Here is a 25,170-nt window from a genome sequence, read left to right on the forward strand (position 1 = left end):
AGAGAAATGTTTAGATTAAAAGATATCACGATTTTCCGACGCCAGGACGTGATATCTTTCAAAATCGATAAAAAGCGAAATTACTCTGAAATGGTTGAGAATCGGACCATGGACAATATGAACTTTTTTGTTCATTTTAGGGTGAAGAATCTACTGGAGAAGTTTGTAGCACGAGTAGCAATTCACCCTGTATATATACCGGCAAACTTATATATATATATAACCTCTCTTTCTTAGCTTTGCACTTGTTTTCTTGTCTTTCTCGCATTTTAAACTTACTAATTTCTTTTATTATTTCTCCAGCCAACTGTTATGATGTTTCATGATATAACGGTAACCGCCTCTCCAATTGTGGATAAAATTTCACAAATAAAAAGAAACTAGATAAAACGTGTTGGTCTGGTTAGATTCACACTACCCAAGAGCACTCAATATTCTTTAGGGAAATTGGGGATACCACTCCATTCAAGCTAATAAATTACATTCACACTCCAGACTACTTTCACACTACTCCAGAGTAGACGATATTCCTCGAGGTGATTGAGGATTTACGCAAATAAATGCAATTGTTCCCATAAATAAGAGGTATCATATACAAGAAGGTACAAAGATCTACATACAGGCCCCACAATTAAAGATATTTATGAACCTGAGATATTGATTCAGCGAACTGTGCCTGCTGCTGTGCCTCAAGGTCGCGCATAGGTGATTCAGGATTTCGTAGTTCGTTGTTTGCAGACTAAGTTCTTTGCAATCTGTTATTATGTTCTTTACAGTGAATAACTCTACACACAACTGGCATCTACGTGGTCTCATGCCAATTAGAAGATATCTCTGTCTGACCTATGCCCACCCCGGTAGGAAAAAAAAGTTTGTCACTTCTAGACTACGTCGGACAGGGTCTTATATTCATTTACATAATTTAGATGTGTTACTTTCGTTCCAACGCATTCTCCATTCATTTTATAGCATTAGCAATCGTTCTTTGTAACTCCGCCGAAGCTACAGAGTGGCCACCCACTCGGTCGTGTGGTCTCGTCGGGGCTAATTTCGCTGCTTTATCTGTTCATTCGTTCCCGGTTATAACAAATTGATTCCTTTCAGTTGTTCATATATTTTTCTGATCAATGGGTCTACGGATGTTCTTCTCCTGACTTCCTGTATCGCAATTAGGGAGTATGTGCATGTTATGAATGTATTTTCTTGTTTTCTATCGACAATCCCTGGCGCGTGGGATATGGCTTTCAATTCCGTTTATACTTGGTTAAGTTAATGTTTGTCAAATTAATTATTTCGTTTCCTTGTACATGTTGTTTTTGGTGCAAATCCTTTTCATTAAAGGTCTGTTGGATTTTTAATAGGAAAGCTTTTATTTTTAATCCTATTTCATTCACCATATCGACCAGGCAACTTTATTTCTGTCACCATCAACTCTTATTACAAAACTTCTCTAAGTTATATAGTTTTATTATATTATACATATAATGTAATTTATATCGCACATGTTATCTGAGATCATAACAAAGAAAACGGAAGGGCAATTCTGTGCATATTTTTATCTCTATTTTTTAATGTAGAAATAAAACTAAAATAAGATAAACTAAAGTAAACATACAACCAAATTTAGAATATTGTAAAAGCCAGTGATCCTTAAGATCCCCTCAACCTATAAGACGTAGTGCTCTCATGGCTTTTTACTGAAAGGTGTAAATCTTCACCCGTCGAACAACTTCTTTTGACCCCAAAGAACTCGGACTTCTTGCAAGTTGGCCCAAGTTTATTTCCATTCCTTTTCGCTTCAGCTAATTCAATTATTATAACATATAACGATCAAATTTTCAATAATAATCAAAGTTATATCAACTACAATATATAGTTATATCAAGTTTTATTAAGTTACGATTGGGTACTGGGCATATTTGCAGATGTTTAAATGGTCTGAAGAACCAATAATAGCATTTCATTTTAAAGACCAGGCCAATTTGAATGAAAAAACAACAGTTCCTATGTCAAATTTGAATATGAAAATCTAGTTACAATAGTGATACTTGTGGTTTTAATGAATATCAGCGTTGAGTTTACAGAGAACGAGATAACGACACTTCCATATCAACATTTCTCATATGCAATGAGAGACAAAAAGTGGCCACCCTTAATATTTTTAATTATCCCTTAAAGGCCCGTTTTAAAGGATTAGAAGTAAATAAAACGCAATTGGATTTTGTAAATAAATTTTTCAACAGTCTCTTATTTGTTGGTTTGGTGTAAAGCTTCTTTCTAATGTCCGGTGGTTTGATTTTTTTAAGTTTCCAATTTGTTTGAGTAATGGTTTTATGTGATATGTATTCGGCTAGAATCATAGCATTGTTTGAAGACAATCGTATGTGGCCAGGGTGCAATATTCCCAGAACAAAGGATCTTCCATTGCTACCAAGATACTGTAGATGATTCAAGAAGGCATGGATCAGGTCGCCATCGTGTCACATCTCAGAAAGGTGGTCGACTTTTATTGTTGACATTCCACCTCTGCCGACTACAACTGGTTAGAAATATTAATGTCAGTTTAGGCACTGTAAAGCGAAGACTTTCAGAAGCTGGATTACGTGCGAGAAGGGCTACCACTGGTTCAGAACTATAACAAGGCACAGAACAGCTCTGTTAAGTTTCGCAATAAATCACATCAATTGGTCTGAGCAAGATTGAACTAATATCTTGTTTTCGGATGAGTCAAGGTTGTGTTTGAGGCCTTTTGGCGGCGAGAGAGGGTTTAGAGAAGAACAGGAGAGCGATATATCCCCGCAACATTTTCACTACGCAGAAGCTATGGAGGTGGTCGTGATATGGTTTGGGCAGACGTTTCTAGGTCGCACACACTTGATCTTCATCAAGGGTTCCCTAATGGCTGCGTGGTACATTGAAGATGTTTTAACATAAGAAGTTTATTTTGATGCATGACAATGCGAGCCACCAAACAGTTAGGATCGTTGGTGACTACTTGGAACGAGCTTCAATTTAATGTTCGGAGTAGCAGCATGCAGTCCAAACTTGAGAGGGTAAAAGTGATGCCGGACAATTTGCAGGAATAAGAATAGCGTCTTTAATCACACATTGTCTCAGATAGTACATATTTTGAAACAATTAAATATAACTTTATCACGAACATTTCGAAAGCTTGTTCGTTTGACCTTTACAATAACGTTTATACAAGCATATTAGCCTAATTGGCAAGTTAGTAAACACATTGTTGATCTCTACTGTAACAGATAGTTCTCACTCAAAGTTTGAAGGTGATACAAACACGTGTTATAATTCACATTTTTCACACGTTCACAGTTGAGCGGCATCAAAAACCAGCTTCTCAATGGAACGTCGCGTTAGCGGAGGAGTGGCGGGTTTACTCTTACAATTCATGTGTATTTGAAACTGTTTCACTGATGATGAGCGTTTAATGCTTGAAATCGGAATCCGGCGTGAGAATTATATTTTAAAGTAGTTGAACAACATACTCACCCCATTTTTATCAATTCTATTGTTGATCTGTTGTATGGTGTTTGATGATTGAACTAGGCCGTTATCGCTATTTGCTCTGGGTGATCTTTGTCATGTACTTCTTTCTATGTTGACCCAGAACAAACAACGAGACGTTGGCCGCCGAAGTTGACAAATATCGATTACAAACAAACAGCGAGAATAAGCGGACCCATTGATAATAAATAACGACCAAACAGTTTGCCACGTCTACTAATTTCGTAAACTAAAAATAAATGAGAACAAAATTATAGTAAAAAGAAATAAACAAATTGTTATAATTAGATAATTGTTCGTGGTTAAAAATTAGTGTAATGGTTTGTATGTTTTTTCTTTTTTGAGGTTTGGGGGTAGATTAAGGATTCTAGAAATCCTTTCCTCCAATGTGAACTATCAGATATATTGTGGAACCCCTATAAATTATACCCATATCTTGGAAAATGCACTCTTCACTAAAAGACTACGCACTTTCATTGGTGCCTCTTTGCTCACCTTTTTTAGTATGAAAATTGCCTGACCGAAATGGCTGTAGATTAATCGGGCGCTTGACATTCACAAAGAGTACTTGTTGGTACTCATACTTGGTGTTTTTGTCCAGTTTTTGAGTTTTTCTTCCTCATGCCATTTTCCAATTCGATTAAGCGCACTTTCCGTCCACACCAGTCCCAAGGATGAGAGAGCAGCCCGTTCTTTGACTAGCTGATCAGCTTGTTTATTTCGTTCTATTACCTTCATGCCCGGGCATCCACTTTAAGGTAATCTTATTGTGTTTTCCAAGAGCCATTAGGCCATTTAGGCACTAACAGACAAGTTTGGAGTTGAAAGCACAGTTAGAGCCTTTATTAGTATTCAATCTCCGACGACATTTTCGGGTTTTTTATGACCCGACAGGCTTATTTCTAATTTGGAAACATTTCCAGCCTATTATGAGACTGGCTTTCTGATAGCATGTAAGTCTGTGCACCTTTCGTATTTTCCTTTACTATTTTTATCCCGTGCAAAGAATTTGATTGAGTTAGTCCAAGAGACTTTGCTAAGGTATAGCTCGGTCCTTTTACCCTTAAACCCTCTATTCCATCTTACGATTCCCTGTGTACGATATTACGGCCTTTCCTGAAACTTGATTTGAACTTGTTTGTTGAAAATGATTAAAATACTTCATTTCGTTTACAAAGTTCTCTAGAAGAAAGTACATATATTCAGTCTCCTCCGGCACTTTTTCAGGTTGTTATGACCCGACAGGCTTATTTCTAGTTTTGTAAACATTTCCATCTTAGCCTGTTGTAAGTTCCCCAACGCTTGATTACTAATTATTTCGACGGTCTTTTTATTTCCTTTCTCGAATAGGGCTTTTCGTTTTATATGGATTTGTCCAGTTTGTATATGAAAATTGTAATATAAGTCGAAGAAGAAATTCGTACTAGCCTAGAAAGGCGAACTTTTATTGGCACTTTAAACTTTATTATGGATCGATCCTATTATAAGTTCCTGGAGTTTGTGAACCCCTCCCACGACACCCTCCTTTAGTCACTCTCTACACTTGTAAACGGATTATGTACTCCCACTACCTTCGCACTTAATCTATACCTCAAACCCAAGCCCCAGCCACGCGCACACCTCTTCAGGTTAAAGTTAATCGGCTTCTGACCTAAATAAACTTGCAACGGCTCAGGCCAACCCGCAAACAGCATCATCGGTCACGCTCACGCCACACAAGTTTCCGCCAAACCATGCGATAATAGAACGCGTCTAACACTAACTTAAGCCATCCGTTTCATCCGTCAAATGCTACGTTTCAACAGAGCACAATCGATTAACGTCTTACGGGAAGTGAAATCCCTTCGAGTTAAACACAAATTATAAGAATTTTCAATATATACATATTATTATTACAAAATTCTAGATTTTTTTAAATTTAACAAGGAAATCATGATAAGAGTTTTTGATGAATAACGTCTAAAGTAATATATGTCCTGTGAGAATGTGATATCTAAATGGGAGATAGCAATTTTATCTGACTTCTAGCAATCCTCTTTCTCTTGAAGATGATAATATCCTTTAAATATTAAGAGGGTATGTCATAAAATAAATTACTAAACAAGGATCGTATGTTTAGCAATATGGACATTTACAGACGAAAACTTCAATTATATTACGAACGGTCACTAATCACCACACATATATTACGAAAATTGAATAATAATAATAACAATAGTCTTTATTTATTCAGTAAAACATAATTACGTTATTTACAAGAAATTAATAGGAGACTTCTGGCCAATCGATAGACTTAGTCTATATTCGAAGGAAAAAAATGCAGCGTCTAAAAGTGCATTTATTGTATGGGGTTCAATTTAATATTGTTTAATAAAGTTTTTAAGTGATAACGCTATTCAATGGTGATGATAATGATGATGGATACTAGGAAGCGGAGGTTTTTGTTTCCCAAGCCCTGCAGCCTTCTGGCTTATTGTACTTTCCAAGTTGCTTAGTTCATTGCAATCGACTCGATCCTTCTCTAAGAAGTACTACGTCATTGACTGTCCTATCATCCTTCTCTACGCTGTGTTTGTTTGTTTTTTTTTTTTTATCCCAAGAGTAGGTTCAGGGCCTATATATGACCTTGCAGATCCTCCTCTGGCCAGTGTGCCTGCTTATCCGTTACCCAAAATTCCTTTGAGTTACCCAAGATATCACCTGGTTATTGTTTTCTCCCAAGTTGTGCAGATTTTGAATGGATTCGCAGGCTAGTTTTGATTTGATTTTATTACATGTGAATGCTTTAATAGCCTTTCGGCTATCCGTTCTCGTGAGGATTTTTTTTGTCAGTGTACCCTCTTTTAAGATTTTCCAAGGCACAAGCATTGTTAATAATCAGTTTGAATTATTTATTATTTGTGTGGTACTTTGTTGGTATCGATTGCGTCTTCAATTTCCTGTGCATAAATATCTTTAAATATATTATCCTATTTCAATGGTAAAATTGTACAAGGGCTACTAATTGTTTCTAGTTGGTTTCTTAAATAAAATGAATAAAATCAGTGAGACATTTGTTATGTTGAAAGCTGTTTCTCATGTTTTTCACGTATCTCAAAGTACAATAGTCTGAAATAATTTAAAACCTTGTTTCGTCTTTGGTATGAATATTCAAATTGTTCTTCTCACTTGGATCTTTCATAAGGCGTAAAAGCAACTGAACCGACGCTATTGACTAATTAAACGTCTACAAAAGACCATCTATAACACCATGTTGAAACCTATAGGGACGTAAGCCATTTGACTACGGGGTTCAACCCATCCTTCCAACCTCAATCGAATCCAAACCTTTCAATCACGCATACCAAGATCTATTGTTTTATGTCTAAAACAGCAAGCAAACACAATGACTTGAACATCCCATTTATTACATAAATTGCGAGTTCTAGAATCACACAAAAATTTCGCCAAAACCTTCAATCACATCGTATTAAAACATCCCCAAACCTTTCTCCCAATCACTTCCTAACAATAATCCTATACGTTCAAGTTTGCAGATAGGAATAAAAGATATTTTTGATAAAAATTTTTGTCCTGTGTTCTTTGATACTAATGTTACTGATTGAGCTAAACGCACATTGCGACATAATGAATTTAAAAAAAATTTATCATGCATTTTCCCAGCACTTTATATTTTGCGTATATTAATTTAATTTGTTAAAAACTTAATGGTGTTAATGTTTCCACGTGTTTTTAATTAGTCTGACCACCAATTGAATGATCAACTTAAGGAAAAAAATAGAGATACAACTACAATTTAGTAACAAAAAGGAACATTAAATATAATTAAAAAAGTGCTTTAATAACGTAAACATGTTTTTCAAAACACTAAGACAGGACAAATTAATATACGCAAAATATAAAGTACTAGAAAAATGCATGATGAAACTTACCCTGTTAATCAACCAGTTGATATTTCTAAAACGATGTAAAAAAAACATGTCTTTTCTAATAAATTTTTAAAGAAAACAAAAAATCAAAATCTCACCAACTTCAGAACACAGAAAACTTAAATACAAAATATTTAAAAAATTATTCGTTTACACGAAATGAATGTTGTCACTTTTCGAATGCTGACTGTTTATTTCAGAAATACACAAATAATTTCATATTTCTAAATGTTATAAATAATTTCTTACGTAGAAATGATTGTTGTGGGGTGAATATGTCGATACATTCTCAATAAAGGATGGACTCACGAACTGTTTTTAGCAACGATCTACGTTTCGAGCATTAAATGCTCATCATCAGGTTAACACCACAATGGTCAGGAAGAATAGAACTGTTGATATATTCAGCTCCACTCGATCTGATTGATAGAGGCAACCATAAATCTAAATTAAATTTAATTATAGCTCTATGTGTAGAAAGGAATAATTCAGCGAGAACAACTTGTATATCAACGATTTTCTTTTCTAAATAGTTTGTTATTTCGGGGTTAGCTTAATTGTTTAAAAAAAACACAATTTCTAATTTAAAATATCCGTTTTGTTTTTACGCTAACAAGACTTCGGAATTTAGAAATCTTCAATCGAGGACGTAAGCAATGAGCAAGAATAGAAATCTTTGTTCAAGTCGTTCTTTAACAATTTACAGACTAACAACATTAGTTTAGTCGGTTTAGCTCAAGTTAAATTTGTACTAGAAAATACAAATTCATAACTTTTAGTGTCAACACTTAGATTGAGATCAATCTTCATTATAACTATTATTATTGCTTTCTGTACAAAAATTTACACATTTCACATTTTGTTTGTAATGATCAATAAGATTTGGCAGAAACCTGTCAGACAACGGTGATGGGGGGGGAGCCGGCCATTGCTGGAAGAACTAGTGTTTAGGGTTGGTCGTAGAGTCGTCGGTTGTGGTTTGGGGTTGTGTTAGGAGGTCACTGACTTTTTAGACGGTGTGGATTGTTAGGGTGGAACAGTGAAGAGAGGCCTAGAGCTAGTGCGTTGGTGTGGAAGGAGAGCTTGGAGTGGAAGTTGTGGAATCGTGTATGGATCATGCCAGTCGCGAATGAGATGTCTAGGTCTTTGTGAAGATGCGACGTAGGACTGTTGATTGAAAAGATTGGATTCTTTGAAAGGCTTGGCTGGACCCCATAGCCCGTCTTCCTACGTTAAAATCGGTCTAATTAGAGTGTATACTGTTTATAACTCAAAGTAGCGGATGTGGTTGGATTGGGGGATTATCGTATGTACACGTGCACTGGTGGGCAGATACTTAATCTAAGTTTAAACGGCACCTGCCTGCGCCAACGAATGCACCAGTCGGTAATGAGGTCTAGCCGGTCTTGCGTTGGTTTTGCTGCAAGGTAAGGACAGAATATGAAATAGATGTGAGGGGTGTAGTCCGCGAAGGGGCATAAGTGGGTGTAAAGAATTAAGGGATTTCTTAACCCATGTGCACCAATTTTTAATTATCAATGCCGATCTCTCTCAATTTCTACTACAGTCAAATAATATGACCATTCAATAAGAAAAAAAAACAATTAATGAGTACTCAATAATTGCGTTTTATTTCAAATGTCTTTTGTCAAAGGTACAGAACTATTTTTACATCGTTCAGATTTTGTTCATTACAATTTTATTACCTATTAATTTTTTTGTTCACTTAAGTCGACAGATCCGGCACCCATGCGCATGTTTAAATTGGGCCAACAAGGAATTAAGAGAGAATAATGGGTGAATGATCATTAAGGCAATTCTGGTTTCCTCGTTGATATGGTTTTATCCTGTCGAAAACAAACAATTACACGGGCATCATTCATGATACTGCGTAAAACTGTTTTTCTAGTATCCATGTCGCAGAAACAAGACGGACGAATGAATTAACAACGCCAGTTTAAATATACAATCACACACGTATATCATACACCAAGAGATTGTCAATTTCAAAATGCCAGTTATACTTTCTAGTTTCGAAACTAATTTAAATACATGGGCTACTCGAACGAGCTAAAATCGGGCTCATTAATTCAGAAAACAGACTAATTGTAACAACGCAGTGCCAATGTTTGTACAGTGGAAACATCAACATAGAAATAAACTTAGTAATACCTCTAGGTCTAAAATTTGCACTATTTTAATTCACTTGGCAGCAGTGAGATATTTACTGATCATACACGGCCTGTCCTTGGTCAAACCAAACGTCCGTTTTAGATCTTCAACAATCCAGACATAATTTCATATAAGTTGATTCGATTTTAATTTTGCGACAGAAAGAATGAAATTTTCCCAACAAGAAGAAATGAAAAAAATAATTGCAGCACGTGATTATGGGAAAGAAAAGTAAGGAAAAACAATTATTGGTAATTTAGAAATTACACTATCATGATCACTGCAATATATATTTAGACATAACATATCACAGAACTTCCTATTTATAATATTTGAGTATTTACAAATTTTAATATTACTTCATTTAGGAAAACAAGACAAATTTTGTAATGTGTAAACACGACTGCAAATTATATTTTTTTAAATAAATCCTATTGATTTCAAATTTTATTCAGACAAAATATCGTCCAATAAAACAAAACTAATTTTTTAATGTATAAAAACGACTGCAAACTTTTTTTGATTAAATCCTATTGACTTAAGCATTTTTTTTTCTAAAAAATATTTGGAATTAATTTACACAAAAAAACAACAATTTTTTTAATATATAAAAACGCCTGCATTTTTAAAAAATAATTCTACTGATTTCGAGTTTTATTCTTCCATAAAAATATTTGGATGTAATTTACACGAGTTCCATAAAATTCGTCGAAAGGAACCAAACCAAAAATTTTTAATGCGTAAAAGCGACTGCAATTTTTTAAATTAAATGATTTTGATTTCAAGTTTTATTCTTCCAATATGTTTGCTTTGAAGAACAACAATGGGTCAGATATAGAAAATCCAGAGGGAAAATTAATATTTCGAAAACCAACTCTAACAACATCGCCGGGTTATGCCACTTTTCTAAACTATGTTATATTTTCAATCTAAAAGCGATCGATTTTTTGTTCCTAAAGTGACAAACAAACAAATTAATTTAAAAATGCGCGGGGAGAGGTCCAGGATTGTAAGGCGATGTTACATCGGAGATAGGTCCTTGCCAGAGAGGAAATTGGATAATTCACCCATCCCATTGTCTAGTAGGCACTCAGTTGCAATTAGTTCTAGGTCTGCTATTTGTAGGTGTCGCTTCCTTATTTCCTCAGGCCGCAATCCCGAATTCGTCAATTTCCACCCGGCGAATCAATTTATTGAGCCACTTTTTAAAATCCAGTCGAAAGCAAACGCAACACACATTCACACACGAAACGAAATAAATGGCAGGATACGAAATTTTCTTGAATCGTTTATGTTGGTTTAATAGAGCGAGTCGGCTTTTGAGGAATTATTCCAAAGCCAAAGGATAAAACGGTACTCTTGACCGAATAGAAAGGTTAATACAACAAATTTGACATTGCAACAAATTGTTTATGCTTTTTTGTTTTTGTCTATAATTGGTACTAGATTAATTAGACAAGACGAAATTAAATTACAGTTGGCAATCTACTCTGCCAACTACCCTAGGGACTCTGCCCATTCATTTCTTCCATTTTCTTTCATATTTTTTCTTCACATACATTTATTTATTATTTCCTTTGTTTATATATATATATATNAATATATATATATATATATATACACACACACATACATTTACGATATACGACTATTATATGACTTATATTTAACAATAATGCATGGTTCTAATCTTACAATAAAAAAAGAAATAATTAATAAATAAATAGTCGAAAAATAAAAATATAAAATGTAAACATTCGATTTACGGATGACAAGTTAGTGTTGTACGATGCCAAAAATTATAAACTTCCATAGAACTGCCACTGGGCAGTGTGACCTACTTCAAATTATTATTTATATAACACGCTATTTAAATGCGTATTTAAATACGCTAATAGTGTAGAACTCTTTTGTTATTCTCGGTTTAATTAATATTATTAACATTAAGATAAAAACAGTTCAGATTTATGAAAGATTGAAAACAAATTTAGGATAATTTTTCTTATCTTTTTAAAATGACGAAAACAATCGTGAATTGTAGATAAGTACTTACTCAAAATTCATTAAAGTTGAGTTTTATATATTAATAAAGTGAATATTAGCTAACGTCCCATTTGTGACTCGGTTCAAGAGTGATAAGCAGAAGTAAAACAATGTACTATATTTAACACAAAAAAATGTCTAAGGTACTTATCTATGACAATATGAACTTGACCTGCTTGAAGTAGGCAAACAATTAACGTTTGACTGCCTTTGACAAATCAAGATTAAATAGATGAATCACACTCCTAGTACCTGGCAGAAGGGGGTCGATCGATTTCGGAGTTTTCAGCACTTTTTTGTTTTATAAAAACAACATACGAACTAAATTTTATATGTATAAGGTTATTATTAGCTAGAATCTATTTGAAAATTTGTTAGATTAAGCCGGTGGTGGTCGGCGAGTTCGAGGATTTACATGTTAAAGGGAGATTAGGGAAATCGTTTTATGCATATGCGATACAGGCAAGCAACCGGAAAACAATAACTTAAAATGCCTAAATATATATTTCTAAAGGACTTTACATTTAACAGCTTTGTTTATTATATCTACAAAAACAAACACACCAACCAGGATTTTATATCGATTAAATTCAAAGTCGTCTTACACTCATTCAAAAGGTGGTTTTCTAGGTTATAAATAGTTTTAATTTTGCATTACATTTCCACTAAATAAGTGAAACGGAAGGTGAATCACATCGCGACATAATTTCTGTGTGGGTCTGGCAAGATATTTTCGTCCTTTTTGTACATATTCATCACCATAAGGTGATACTTAATATTTAATCCAAACCTAATACCCTTAAACTTCCACACGCGCACGCATCCATTGCCCATACTACCGAATCGATGTCGATTTTCCATGCATAATTTCTCTGCTAACGTTCAAAACAAACAGCAAGAAGGCAGGTATTAAGGTAATTACTAATTAGGATCAACCTCTATAAAATTTCAGAAAACAAACAATAAGAAATTAATTTAGACATAGGTCAGGCGGAAATTTAAATTTCGATTTGAATCTGATAACAAATCCTTCGCCTTACCTTTTAAGGTATCGAACTTAAGGCTCATAAAATTGTCATAAAGGTATAAGAAACGTTTAAACCATAAACAACACTACAAAAGTTATGTACACATTCTAGTTTATTTTAGAGCAATATTCTTTGTACACACATGTTGTGAATGGCAAGGGATGAAGTGTAAACGATATCTACTCCGATCGAGACAATTTTGAATTTCAGTCATTATAATGCGGTCATCTTTACCTCACTATTTGTCACGACTTACCACCGGTTAACTTTTTATAATGACTGTCTAAACTAAGGAAAATAAATGAAATTAAAGCCTCACATCCGCAATGAGTCGGTCAATAACAGATTCAGATGAATTTATCTCGATATTTTTGTTATTAATACGTTGTGCTGTGCATAACAGGTACATAGTCATACACAGCCCGATATTACTATAATTGATTTGATTGGTCCAGACGTTTGACTTTCGCCATTTCACAAAATATTCAGCATGACACTTTGTGTAAAAACAAAAAGTCGAGTGAGAGAGAGACTTAGAATCTATTTTGTTTTCAAATGCATGTATTATTTCATTTGTACAACAAAACTATGTTGTAATTGATTGTTAATGTTACATTCACTAATCCACCACCAGCAGTGTTATGAGTTTTTGCCCAGATTTGTACTTACATGGCGTTCGATATTTGTGTAATAACTATCGTGGGATCCCCTCCTCGACGGAGCGATGCACATAAGTCTTCTGAAGACAGTTCCCAGTGCCGCACAAAGTCCGCAATGGGATTGCATACCTGAACGTAGTGCTATTGCTGGGCGCACAGGCACTATACTGGCACTGGCACTAAGTATGCACGCTCTAACGACACGGTTCTGACCCGCGCCTAACGCAGCGCCACTTGATAACAACCCCTTCCCTAGGTTCGATCAATATCCCCTCTACACGGTATCTTTGCTCGGTACGGCCACTTTTAAATCGTCGCGTACCCCAGGACCGATAGCCACCCCCCGGGATAGCTCATTTTTATTGAAATTCGTCGGTCGAGGATTAATTAATTACCGACGAATTTCTGCGTGCACCTCCTCACCAACTGTCGTTTCCAATTAAAAAAGGAACGCGTTTTAAAATTTTATTCTCGCCATCTCATTCGCCCCTTATTGAAAAGCCCTACGAGATCGAGAGGATCGGTGTCGATCGACACCATTGCAATTGAATTTTTCCCTTCAAAATTTTACGCTTAAATTTTTTTAAAAATCAATATGTAAACAAGGGTTTAGACGGTCTCATCTCCCAGGCGAGTAGCTAGTACGTTAGAGCGGCGTCGATCCACTGCGGACCTGAAAAATAAAACAATATAAAACATTGGGCTTCCCAAATCAAGCAGTGCCCAATTTAATACACTCAGAAATAAAAACTATACGGACATTTTAATGTAAAGATGTATTAAACAATTTAGAGAAGAGCAAAACTACATGTTTGTCACTCGCAGACCTCAGCGAAACAGTTCAACAGTTTGAATATTAAATTCACTAATTTCGTGGTCCGCTTGACCAATTAATATATTACAATTAATTAAGGTTCTTAGTTGGGATAAAAAAGTCAATGGCACGAGCGGGATTCGAACCCACGATCTTCGGCTAGATACGCCGCTGCTCTACCACTTGAGCTATCGTGACCTCGATCCACTCGGACACCAACTTCCCATCTCAACCCCACCTTTTGAATTTTCCCTCCTTTTTGCCATTTGTTGCCGAGAATCCAATCTAATTACACGACATTTGAAAAATGGCAAAAAGGAGGGAAAATTCAAAAGGTGGGGTTGAGATGGGAAGTTGGTGTCCGAGTGGATCGAGGTCACGATAGCTCAAGTGGTAGAGCAACGGCGTATCTAGCCGAAGATCGAGGTTTCGAATCCCGCTCGTGCCATTGACTTTTTTTATCTCAACTAAAAACCTTAATTAGTTTGAATATTTTTTAACGAGATGACGGAAAACTCTGACACACTCATCAACTTGCATGAAAGACCAAATGTACATGCCTTAAAAAAAAGATTACTTTATTTTTTTAAAATTGAGCAGAGCTGAATCATGGGCATCCAAGTAGCGACCTACGATCTCATGGCTAATAGTGTTTTGCTTATGTTGTTGCAGTAGCATATATTAGAGATTGGACACTACACCTGCCTAAAATCAGTTTCGAAGGAACGCTGTTATTGTCCACTGATAAATCCCAAAACAGACTTGCGACTCTGAGAACGTATTGAACTTCCATTACAGACACTGTAGGTTAGAAAATGTTTACAATAATTTGGGGGTTGTTATAAACATACCCTTGCTTTAAACGTGGACAACTAGTATAATATGAAAGGTTAATGTAAATGAAACTTAAAAAGTAAATATATAAAAGCAGTTCTGGACTCCATACTTAACCACCAGTACAGACTAACAACTAACCTTGGTGTCAAACTGCATAACGTGATTGATCAAATAAGGGTAGTAACTCAGATAAGAGTGACCTCTTATTGGTCATTACGCGTTATCAAAAGTATCTTTTTAAATACCACGACTGCTGTAAAATCTACCACTATGGCCACAAATTTCGATATGTTGCACTCTTCTATTATACTGTACAAAGAACAACATAGGTTAACTAAGAATATCACCCCTCAAACAGCGATGTTAATATTCTGATGCAAATTTTATTATGCGATTTAAACCATGCTATAAACTTTATTTATTATTTTGTAAAAAAGCCTTACCATTAAACTATGTAGTTGGAAACTTAATTACTTAAATTACATTTATCAAATTTGCAAATGCAGTTTAGAAAAGTGAACAAGAAAGACCATTGATTTTAATAATTTAGATTGCTTATCACGATTTATTTTTATTTTATTTATTTTTTTAAACAGAGGGTTCGCAACAGCAGAGATCATATCAACCCTCGTGGACAAAAATGCCTTTTTGAAAAAAAGCCCATTGGTAACTATGTAAGGTTCAAATGCAGGGCCGCTGGTTTCGTACCCTGAGCCTTTACCTTACTACTTTTTTGTTACGACTTAATCATTGCAGTAACGACAATTCCCACTGAACATTTTAAAACAACCACCAAAGAAAAAACAGATTCTACAGGCTAGGTAATAATTTATCAGTAATTACTTTTTGTTAAACAATCGATCATGACGGAGCGTCCGAAGGTACGGGGCGGTAAAATAGCAAAAAAATGGATGAATTGGCTTTTCGCCTTGCCGCAGTCCACGCGATTGGCACATGCCTTCGGGGAAGAGAGATGGAAAGAAGGAAATGAGTTCCTCACCCCCGCCAAGTAAAAAACCTACCCTTAATCGCACTCCACTGGGTTTCATGTAGACATTTCAACTGAAAAAATTTATAATCTTTATTGAAAAATTGCTATAGGTGAGGCCAATTTTAGAAAATGTAATCGGTTTGGTTTTTTAAATTTTTATTACCAGTTTCCCTTTTTTGATAAATGTATATTGCCGGTAGATTCCCCCTCCCCTAACGTACCAGGAAGGATTATTTAGAAATTTCTATAACGGCATCGGCTATTCTCGGGCTAAAAAACAAAGTTCATTTATTAGATAAATGAATATTCAGAACTAAACATCATTTTTTAAGTCAACAAGGAGATTTTGCATAACGTTAGCGAGAACGGTAACGCTTAAATTAACTGATGTGCGCCTACGCAGATTTAACGGAACGCTATCTGCAATAGACAAAACTCATCAAAACGGAGAACAGAGGGGTTCATCGATATTTTTGCGAATCGAAAGAATTGGGATAGTGGTCTCACTTGAAGAAAGATTTGTACGCTTCCGCTCAATATTATTTTAATTATTTCCGGATGGGGGGAAGTACAGTCAAACATATCCTGAATGCTATTGAAAAAAGGAATCCAACTTCAGACAATATGTTTAACACTAAGGTGTTACCCTTTTTGTTCACCTAGTAGTTTCGCCTGGATATTTCGCTGGTGACAAAACTTGTATTTTTGGTGGTTCGAAGGGGTCAAATTGTTGTTTGGCACTAGTTCGTTCCCGTAATCATGAGGTGAGCAAAAAAGTTTGTCACATACAGTGCATTCTATACTCACATTTGATGCATCCGCATGTGCATATGATCCGTTTGGAATAAAATATAAAGGGGATCATCTAAAAAGCAACCCGCATGGTCTCTGAAAATTGCATGAAAACCTGAAAATTTTTAAGATATATAGCCGAGTACGCAATTATACGATTGTGCATGTGAAGGCAATACCGTTGATCATATTTGAATGAATTCATACGGGACCATCTAGAAACCAACCAGCACAACCTCTGAAAATTTCATAAAAATTGATCTGCCGGTTACAAGGAATTGACCACACACAGACAGACAGACGCAGACAGAAATTTGTTCGAAAAGGTTTAGACACAAAATGGGAGTGCAAATTTTGATTTTGGAGGAGTACTTATTAAAGAAGGACAATGGAAGAATATAATAAATTAGAAAGTTCTGAAGCGCATAATAGGAGTGGAAATTTTAATTTTGTAGGAGAAAATTGTTCTTGCATAAATACAAGGCTTCCCTATCTACGGTAGTTTGGAAGCAAAACACAACTTCAAATCAATGTGCTGATGAACCTAACAACTTCCCACAAATTGGCGGTCCTAACTGAACTGACGTAAATGATTAATCACAAAACGAAAGAACCACATAGGACGTATTTCAAGGAATATTTCGGGTGGCATTCCTTCGCTCTCTCTCCATATGGAGCCAAGGAATTGTACTCCTCAATCAGGTCGAAGACATCGAGCAACCTTTCTCAGAATGCCAGACACGAACGCGGACTTGGCCCAAAAAGTATGCGTCCGTTTGTCAACCTCGCATGTCCTATCCTAAATCGGGTGAGGATGAGACAGATCCTCCGAGGACCACCCATCGACAGGGTTCTTGATCCGCGAGAGCTTCTGTGCATCGGCGGGCCGGATGGTGGTGGCTAAGTCCAGAGGTTGGGCGTTCGGGCTTAGCCGCCTCGTCCGCCTTTTCGTTACCGTCCATCCAATGCGTCCACCCTACCCACACAATAAAAAATAAATTTCAGATATACTGTTATCATATTTCTATGAATGCGAAGAATAACTTCAATTGAAAGAGCGGAAACAAGTCAGCAGGAAGTACTGTCTTCCTTGCTAACGCGTCTCTTAGCAAACTGCGCAAAAAATCAGAAGATATTAATCTTTTATTTTGACGCAACCTCTGTAAAAAAATTTGAAAGGGGTACAAATGTAATGTCTAATTTAAAAGCCTAGACGCATCATTTTGTTTAGTATTCAACGGTTTGTTAATTGAAAATTCAAACTATTCTTTTGGCATTTTGCTGAATACGAGAAGAAAAACAGAAGATAATGTATTTTCTTTGGTGATTGATCAGCCTTCTCAGTTTAAATATATTTTTTTCTTTCCAAAAGGTAGATTGGGGATGAGGCCAGGAAGACAGAAACAACATTTATTTTCTTGTCGAGCTTTCGGCAGAATATATCACCTTCATCAGAACTCTGTATTAACAAATTTACTTATGTTCATTTGTTAATACAGAGTCCTGATGAAGGCGATATATTCTGCCGAAAGCTCGACAAGAAAATAAATGTTTCTGTCTTCCTGGCCACATCCCCAATCTACCTTTTGGAAAGAAAAAAATAGAAGATAAAGTCTTTTATTATATGATAAGATTGCAATAAATATTATTATTATACATATCCATAAGACAAACTGGTCTTTGCCATCTGGGGCGTTGAATATAGTACTTGTTACAATTAAGTTGGTAAACCCCGCTTTTTGCCAAATTGTCAACCCTTGTCTTTAGGTTTTGGGAGGATGTTGCTGTCCGTATAGTTGAAAACAATTAACTATGAGTGGGAACTATCTTTGTAAAACGACTTACATCGATTACCCTTAACAGTATAGCCGATGCCGTAAAATCATTGCGCTTTTTTCTTGTGGGAGAAAGGATAAATTCTCACATTAATTATCCAGATATGCCAGCTTCTAAACTAATCTGAGTTTATGTTTCAACTTGTGACTAAATCTGCATTAAAAATATGTATAACGTTAACAATTCAGAGCCATTTTTTCTTCTTTGGATGTAAATCACTTAAATATCTATCCTTGCTGAACTAAAAATAATAATATACTGTTAAGGAAAAGCTGAGCTAGAATAAATAAGATCACTATCACTTAGTTGAGTAAACATTTTTTTCCTTTTTCACCCCAATTGTCAGTTTGTAAAGAATTCTCCCTGTCCGCCCGATGGGTTTTGATGTTGCGTTCCCGACCTAATAAAAATATTTTTATCCGGTGACCTCTGAGGCATTACACAAAAATTTATATTTCTAAACATAGATAGCGGAGTGATTTATTTCTTGTATAAAAGACTCCAACGAAAATATTTTGAACCCTAACGTTATCTAGGCCGTGTCACAGGCTAATTTTAACAAAATCTCTTCATCTAAACTTTAGATTTTGCCCGAACCTATTAAATTTACAAATACATAATCTTTAATACTTTTTTTACTCTAGCAATGTTATTATGACATTGCGAACGCGTAAAACCATCGACTAACGTTCACGACTTATTTTAACCGAAGTTGATAAATAGATATAGTGACCTCGCTTAGAGTTGCATTAAAGCGAAAAAGGCTCTCCTATTAAAAATAGGTTCTCTTAAATAGCAACTAAAAATATGTATAGTAATTATAACACTCTGAAATAAACAACTTGAGAATTATATTAATTTAAGAGCAGGAAATGAGTTAATAGTTTTACTTTTAGAATGAAGTAATTTATAATATCGAATTAATTTTGATTTGTCAAAAAATATCATAATGCTTTTTCTATTTAAAAATAAATATTAAGCAAAAATTTTTTTTCAGTTTTTTGCAGCGATTAGACAGGCATTTTATAAGACGTAGCTTTAATTAGTTATGAAACAATCCTATCTAAGATTGTCTTAATTATACTGTATCGTTCGGTACATATTGTAATAATTAGACATATCGTTCCAGTTTTGCGTCATGCCGAGGTACAAAAATGTTTGTTACCGCCTGAAGAGAATACCCTATTCACCAAATTATCATAATAACAAGAGGCAAAATATGAATAAAAAATTATATTCAAGAAGATTCTTTTCTCGGGGAGTCAATAGGAAGAAATGAACTTTAAATTCCGTCCCAGCCATCTTGCAAATAAGGCCCCGGACAAAAAAGATAGCCCACTCAAATTTTTTACTCTTAACAAAATGTTGACCGTTGATATTACATTTTTTAAATACATAGTTTATTTTGCTAAAACTGGAACATATTATCTCCGTTAGGTGTTAATAAAAAATGATTTCTAAGAATCAATAAATAATACTCGATTGGGGTGGGACAAAAAGGTTAACACAGATAATAACAAATTATTTATTAAAACACATTACAAATAATACAAATTAATCCGTATATGTATTTAGTAGTTATTATTGACCGTAATACTTATTTTAATTAATTATACATTTTAATCTCAACCAAAACCTTAGATTAAAATATAATTAATTAAAATACAAATTAAATTAATTAACATTCTGCGTACGCACCTAATGGACATAATAGGTTCAAACTTTAGCAAAATAAGCTATGAAATTTAAAAAAAAAAGTATATTTTCTACGGCTAAAAATTTTTTAACAAGAAAAAATTTGGGTGGGCTATGTGTTTGTCCCCGACCTTATGTTCAATGTTTTTCCTATGTTACGGCACTCCCTGATGTTCTTTGTTATAGACAATGAAGATTAATTGACCGTACCAATTAAGACGATGGTGATTTGAAGAAAAAATACGAAAAATTTGTATGCCATTGTGAAATGAAAAGATACGACGAGAACATGCAAAATCGTCCCAATACAAAATTGTAACCGTCATCTAAAACAACAATTCTACCGATCCGATTCTGGAAGAGAGAAAAGGCAAACGACGTATTTATATAGTAGAATATTTTTTTATTTTTGTTAGTATTGTTAAAAACCGGCTAGTTTAGTCACCCTGAACCGCCTGGGACTAATAAACTTAATTTATTAAGTCATAAACAAAACCTGAAACACTTCACACTATTTAATTTATCTAATACTATACCTCATTATGAAAAAAATTCAAATACCACACAGTGAATGTGCATTCGAAAAATTTAACGTTTAAGCGTTTTTGCGATCTGAATTTTGTTTCAATTGGATAAAAAGCACGAGTACTGCTGGGCATACTGCTATATCCTTTATACTGCAGCTTTTCTTACTAAACCTGCCACCCTTCTTGCATCTTTTGATCCATCGATGACACAGCTGTCCTCTAATACCGAACTTATAGTTATTTCGGAAGATCTGCAGGGATATATATCACGTGTATAGCGGATTTATGTAGATAATGGAAAACGAAGACAATAAAAGCAAGCGCTTCCATGGCGCATTTACACTCCAAAGAGAATCTCCTCTCACAATACACTATAATAACTTTCCTATCCCCAAATCCGAGTTCCACCTAAGACTAAACAGGCAGTAGGTCTACTCTAAAAACTAGGACAATACTGTAAGCTATCGACGAAAAGCGAACTTGCAATTTACATTTACAGTGATACACAAGGATGCTGTACACTGACTGATGTGGAATCTTCACACACGACAGAAACGTCCGTAGGTTACGGCACGATACAGACCTCTTGCACGACTTCTATACAGTTCTGATTTACCCTCAAAAATACGGACTTACGGGCTATATGTGTTGGGTTCAGCCAAAGATTTCCAACATACGGCGTTTGCGAACTGTTTCAATCATAAATCCTTTAAAAACACCAGATGATCCATTGTATGTATCGAACCTAATTGCACATAAAGACTTAAACCTTCCTTTCGTTCAAAATGAACTCGTTCCCTTTATCGCAATTTCACAAAACACTCCCCACCACTGTAAATCAGCACACGAGAAACCTCGCATCCCAACAAATTCCCACGAGCACCCTTAGCCAACCGAGGAGACGTTGACCGCGAGATCTAAGAAGAGATAGTGTTGATAGTGAAAGTGATAATGACACAAGTATTAATTAAACAGACATCTTAATACCAATGGGTAATTTCTCCACTTTAATTTTGAAATGAATGAAAATTGATTTAATTTTGAAAATATTTCCTTTCTCATTGTTACTTGTTACGTATTTGAAGGGTTGTAAGTTAATGGAAATAAAATAAAAAATACAAAACGCCAATACTACTATCACATATCTGGACATGCGGTATAGAACTATGGGGAACCATTAAACCTTCAAATATCCAATCCTTTAAGTCTAAAGTTCTTAGATCAACTATAATATGTCTCCAATATTACACTCCTCCTCGATCTTAAAATTCCATTTATCCCAACATAATTCCCCCAAAATTTACCAAGTTCCACAATAATCTCTCCAATAACCTCCCAAGTCTTGGCGAGCAGGACCCATTCCTACAATCCCATAAGGCTTCTCAAGAGTAAATCGCTCCGTGACCTCCTTTCTGAGGAGTAGGTGAAGTTTATTTAGTGAAGTGAAGTGGGAGAATAATATTGATTATTAGCCCCCTCAATGTAAATATGAAAATAGCTGTAAATATATCCATTATCATCAAATTACGTGTTTTAAACAAACATTGCAGTTTGTACTAAAATAGTGAACTATTACAAAAAATTAAACAACTTTTTAAGTTGAAATTTTGCATAAAATGTTAATTTCAATAGTTAAGAATAATAATTAACAGAAGTAAACCACTCCTCGTACCCGCTTTTTCTCGAGAGCGTTGCATTTTGAATGGTAATAGGCTTTGCCGTCAGTGGCTGACTTCCTATCCTTTCTTTCCCTTCCATTGTCAAATACCAGTATTAAAAGCTGTGTAGGCACAGAGAAAGTAGACTCAGCCGACGTCCCGATTCCAGTCTCCTTTCTACGAGTTTCTCGCCCTGATTTATATCAGTTGATTCTGTAATACTTCCGATTCTATGCCCATCGACTTGGAATTTAAGTTTTGGCTTGGTTTACCTTTTAAAAAAACTAATGAATTTTATTTTTAAGATAAAGTACTTTCGTTAAACGTGACATCTATGCAAAATGCAAAGGGATGACCTAGAGAGGATTTAAACGTGATTTTTAATCTAGCTGCTGTTAACTGCGTACATACAGAGAAATTATAAATCTTGGAAATTGATAAGTATCCGACAGACGAAACGCATCGATTAAAATAAATAAATAAAAACTACAATAAATAAGTGTGAATGCGCCATATTCCAATATACAGTACGGTTTGACTCCGTTCCGATAGCCACTGTGCCCAAAGAAGAAAAAAGGAGAATAGTTGTTAGAAAAAGAAAACAATAAATATAGTTACAGCTTAATGATGTTGGAGTGGGCTTCACGGGAGACGGACCAGTCAGTTTTAGTGTAGAAAGAATCCGACGGAGACAACGATAACCTTTCAATTCACAGTCACTCACTCACTGAGTACTACACAGCTTTTAGTTTCCCGTTTCCCCTTCCAGCTTCCACTCACCCCTCTCGTCCTCGACAGTTGAAGATAAGAGACGAGTGGCACGCATTATACTATACTCAAAGACAAAAAAACCGGACGCTCGTATTTTGTTGTTTATTTCAAACTATCTGTATTTTTATTGTTATATTAATTGCAATATATTTATATTAATGTAAATCAAATTAAACAGAATCAAAAATTCATGAGTTTTATTACAAATTATTTAAGTGTGCTGGTTTGAATGAAAATTCACTAAAACACTGGAAATCATTAATGACGGATTAAAATTTAATTATCAATTTATTACTTGGTTTTGCTCATAATGCCTCGCAGAGGACCGTAAATATCCAAGGCATCGAGAAAATAAGCGTCTTGTAAAACAAAATTTAATTGTTCAACAAGGCGGTTTGAAGCTTTTCAACGCTTTTGGAGGCTGTGAACGATGTCTAACCATTCTCTTTATCATGTCCCATAAGCATTCTATAGGATTCATGTCAGAACGTGTTGGCCAATTCATTGTAGTAATCCCTACATGCTAAATTTAATGGGTGACGTTAGCTCCATGAGGTCGAGCGATTAACACGATGTCCCTAATAAATGTAATGGAACTACAGCTTACAGAAGAACTAGAAATGATAAATGGAGGAGTGAGCGTGTTGTTCAATCTTTTTAAAATAGTTCACAGTTGGTTGTTTTCAACGATCCGGATTTCAAGCTTATAGCTGCTCATCATCGAGTTGAAGGAGTTCCACAACCACGTCTCTCGATATGAATTGGACATGAAAAGGAACTATCTTTTAAAAAAGATCCAGAAGAACTTTCTAAAAGTACCTTTTTTCATAGATTTTTAGGTAAATAGGTTTTCATACATTAGCCCTCCACGATCCATTCTGTACGACAATCAGTTCGGTACGGGCATGGTTGTTGATTCCACCCATACCATAACCGACTCTTTGAAAAGGAAAATTCCCGAATGGCACGTGAATTTTCTCCACACGCAGTCCCGGTCATCGGATTGCCACAAATCAAACCTTGAAATCTGCGAAGGGAACAGTCAAATTTTGTTCGATTGTCGAAGAGAATGTCGCCTTTTTACTCGATTCTTCACCAGTAGTAGAGAACCCGGTGCGGGTCGTGTAGAGACTGTGCTAATATATTATGCCTTCTGATGACTTTTTTAAAACTGAACGTTTGGAATAGACTACCTATCAAAGAAGACGTCATCTTTAGATATCATCACGGGCAACCTTCTCTTCGATCGAGACATAGGTGGCCCTAAACCACCGTAGACCACGTATATGGTAGATCGCGGCTCACCCAGGACTCCGTGGACCATGGGCTCTCTCTGTGGGCCAAAGCATCTCCACGGATGAGATCTTTTCGACTTAAAACCATGTTTTTAAAAAGAAAATATCACTTTTTTACTCAAATTTATTCTTTCGCCAAGAAGACAACGTAAAAAACCAATTAACTCATTCGACAAGTTGGATGAAAAGTCTGGAAAAGATAAAATTGAACTGATTATCTTTATTTTTACAAGTTATTAGTTTAATGTTTACGTTTTAAGTCAACATTAATCTTTATACCTAGTTGTTAGTTGTTGTGTTAAATAAACGAAGAGATACAAGTGTCTTTTTTTTTTCTTTGAATGTATAAAACTCACATTCAAATCTCATGAATCGGGCTTTCATTTCCATGCTAAGGACTAGCCGTTGTGTGCGAAGGAGCGTAGATGGGCGAAGGGGACTTTTAAATATATCTCTATGATCGAAATACGAAACACTGAAATTCAGCACAATCACTCTCAAAACTAACGCCACATTAATTGAACGATTGTATTGTTTTAAAGCCCTTCGAAAATTGACTAAGAAAAATAGAATAGAATGTGAAAATTAAATTTTACAA

General features: G+C 35.2%; 1 protein-coding gene across 9 annotated transcripts in view; it reads right to left on the reverse strand.

Annotated features, from left to right (window-relative positions):
* The window catches only part of LOC106665671 (high affinity cAMP-specific 3',5'-cyclic phosphodiesterase 7A-like), a 78,674-nt gene that overhangs the window by 44,290 nt on the left and 9,214 nt on the right, over nt 1-25,170 (reverse strand). For 6 of the 9 annotated variants that reach the window (XR_001340327.2, XR_002910203.1, XM_014392275.2 and 3 more), the window contains exon 2: nt 13,367-14,029. The exons of 1 other annotated variant lie outside the window; for it this stretch is intronic. Coding sequence is in view for 5 of the 8 variants with exons in the window: in XM_014392275.2 (XP_014247761.1) it covers nt 13,367-13,483 (117 nt within the window). In the remaining 3 variants the exon portion in view is untranslated. Of the gene's footprint in view, nt 1-13,366; nt 14,030-23,124; nt 23,314-25,170 lie in introns of those variants that run through there. 2 more of the 9 variants (XM_014392274.2, XM_014392280.2) reach the window with 2 other exon arrangements.

Source organism: Cimex lectularius, unplaced genomic scaffold (assembly GCF_000648675.2).
Source record: "Cimex lectularius strain Harlan isolate CLEC.00 unplaced genomic scaffold, Clec_2.1 scaffold129, whole genome shotgun sequence".
NCBI lineage: Eukaryota > Metazoa > Arthropoda > Insecta > Hemiptera > Cimicidae > Cimex > Cimex lectularius.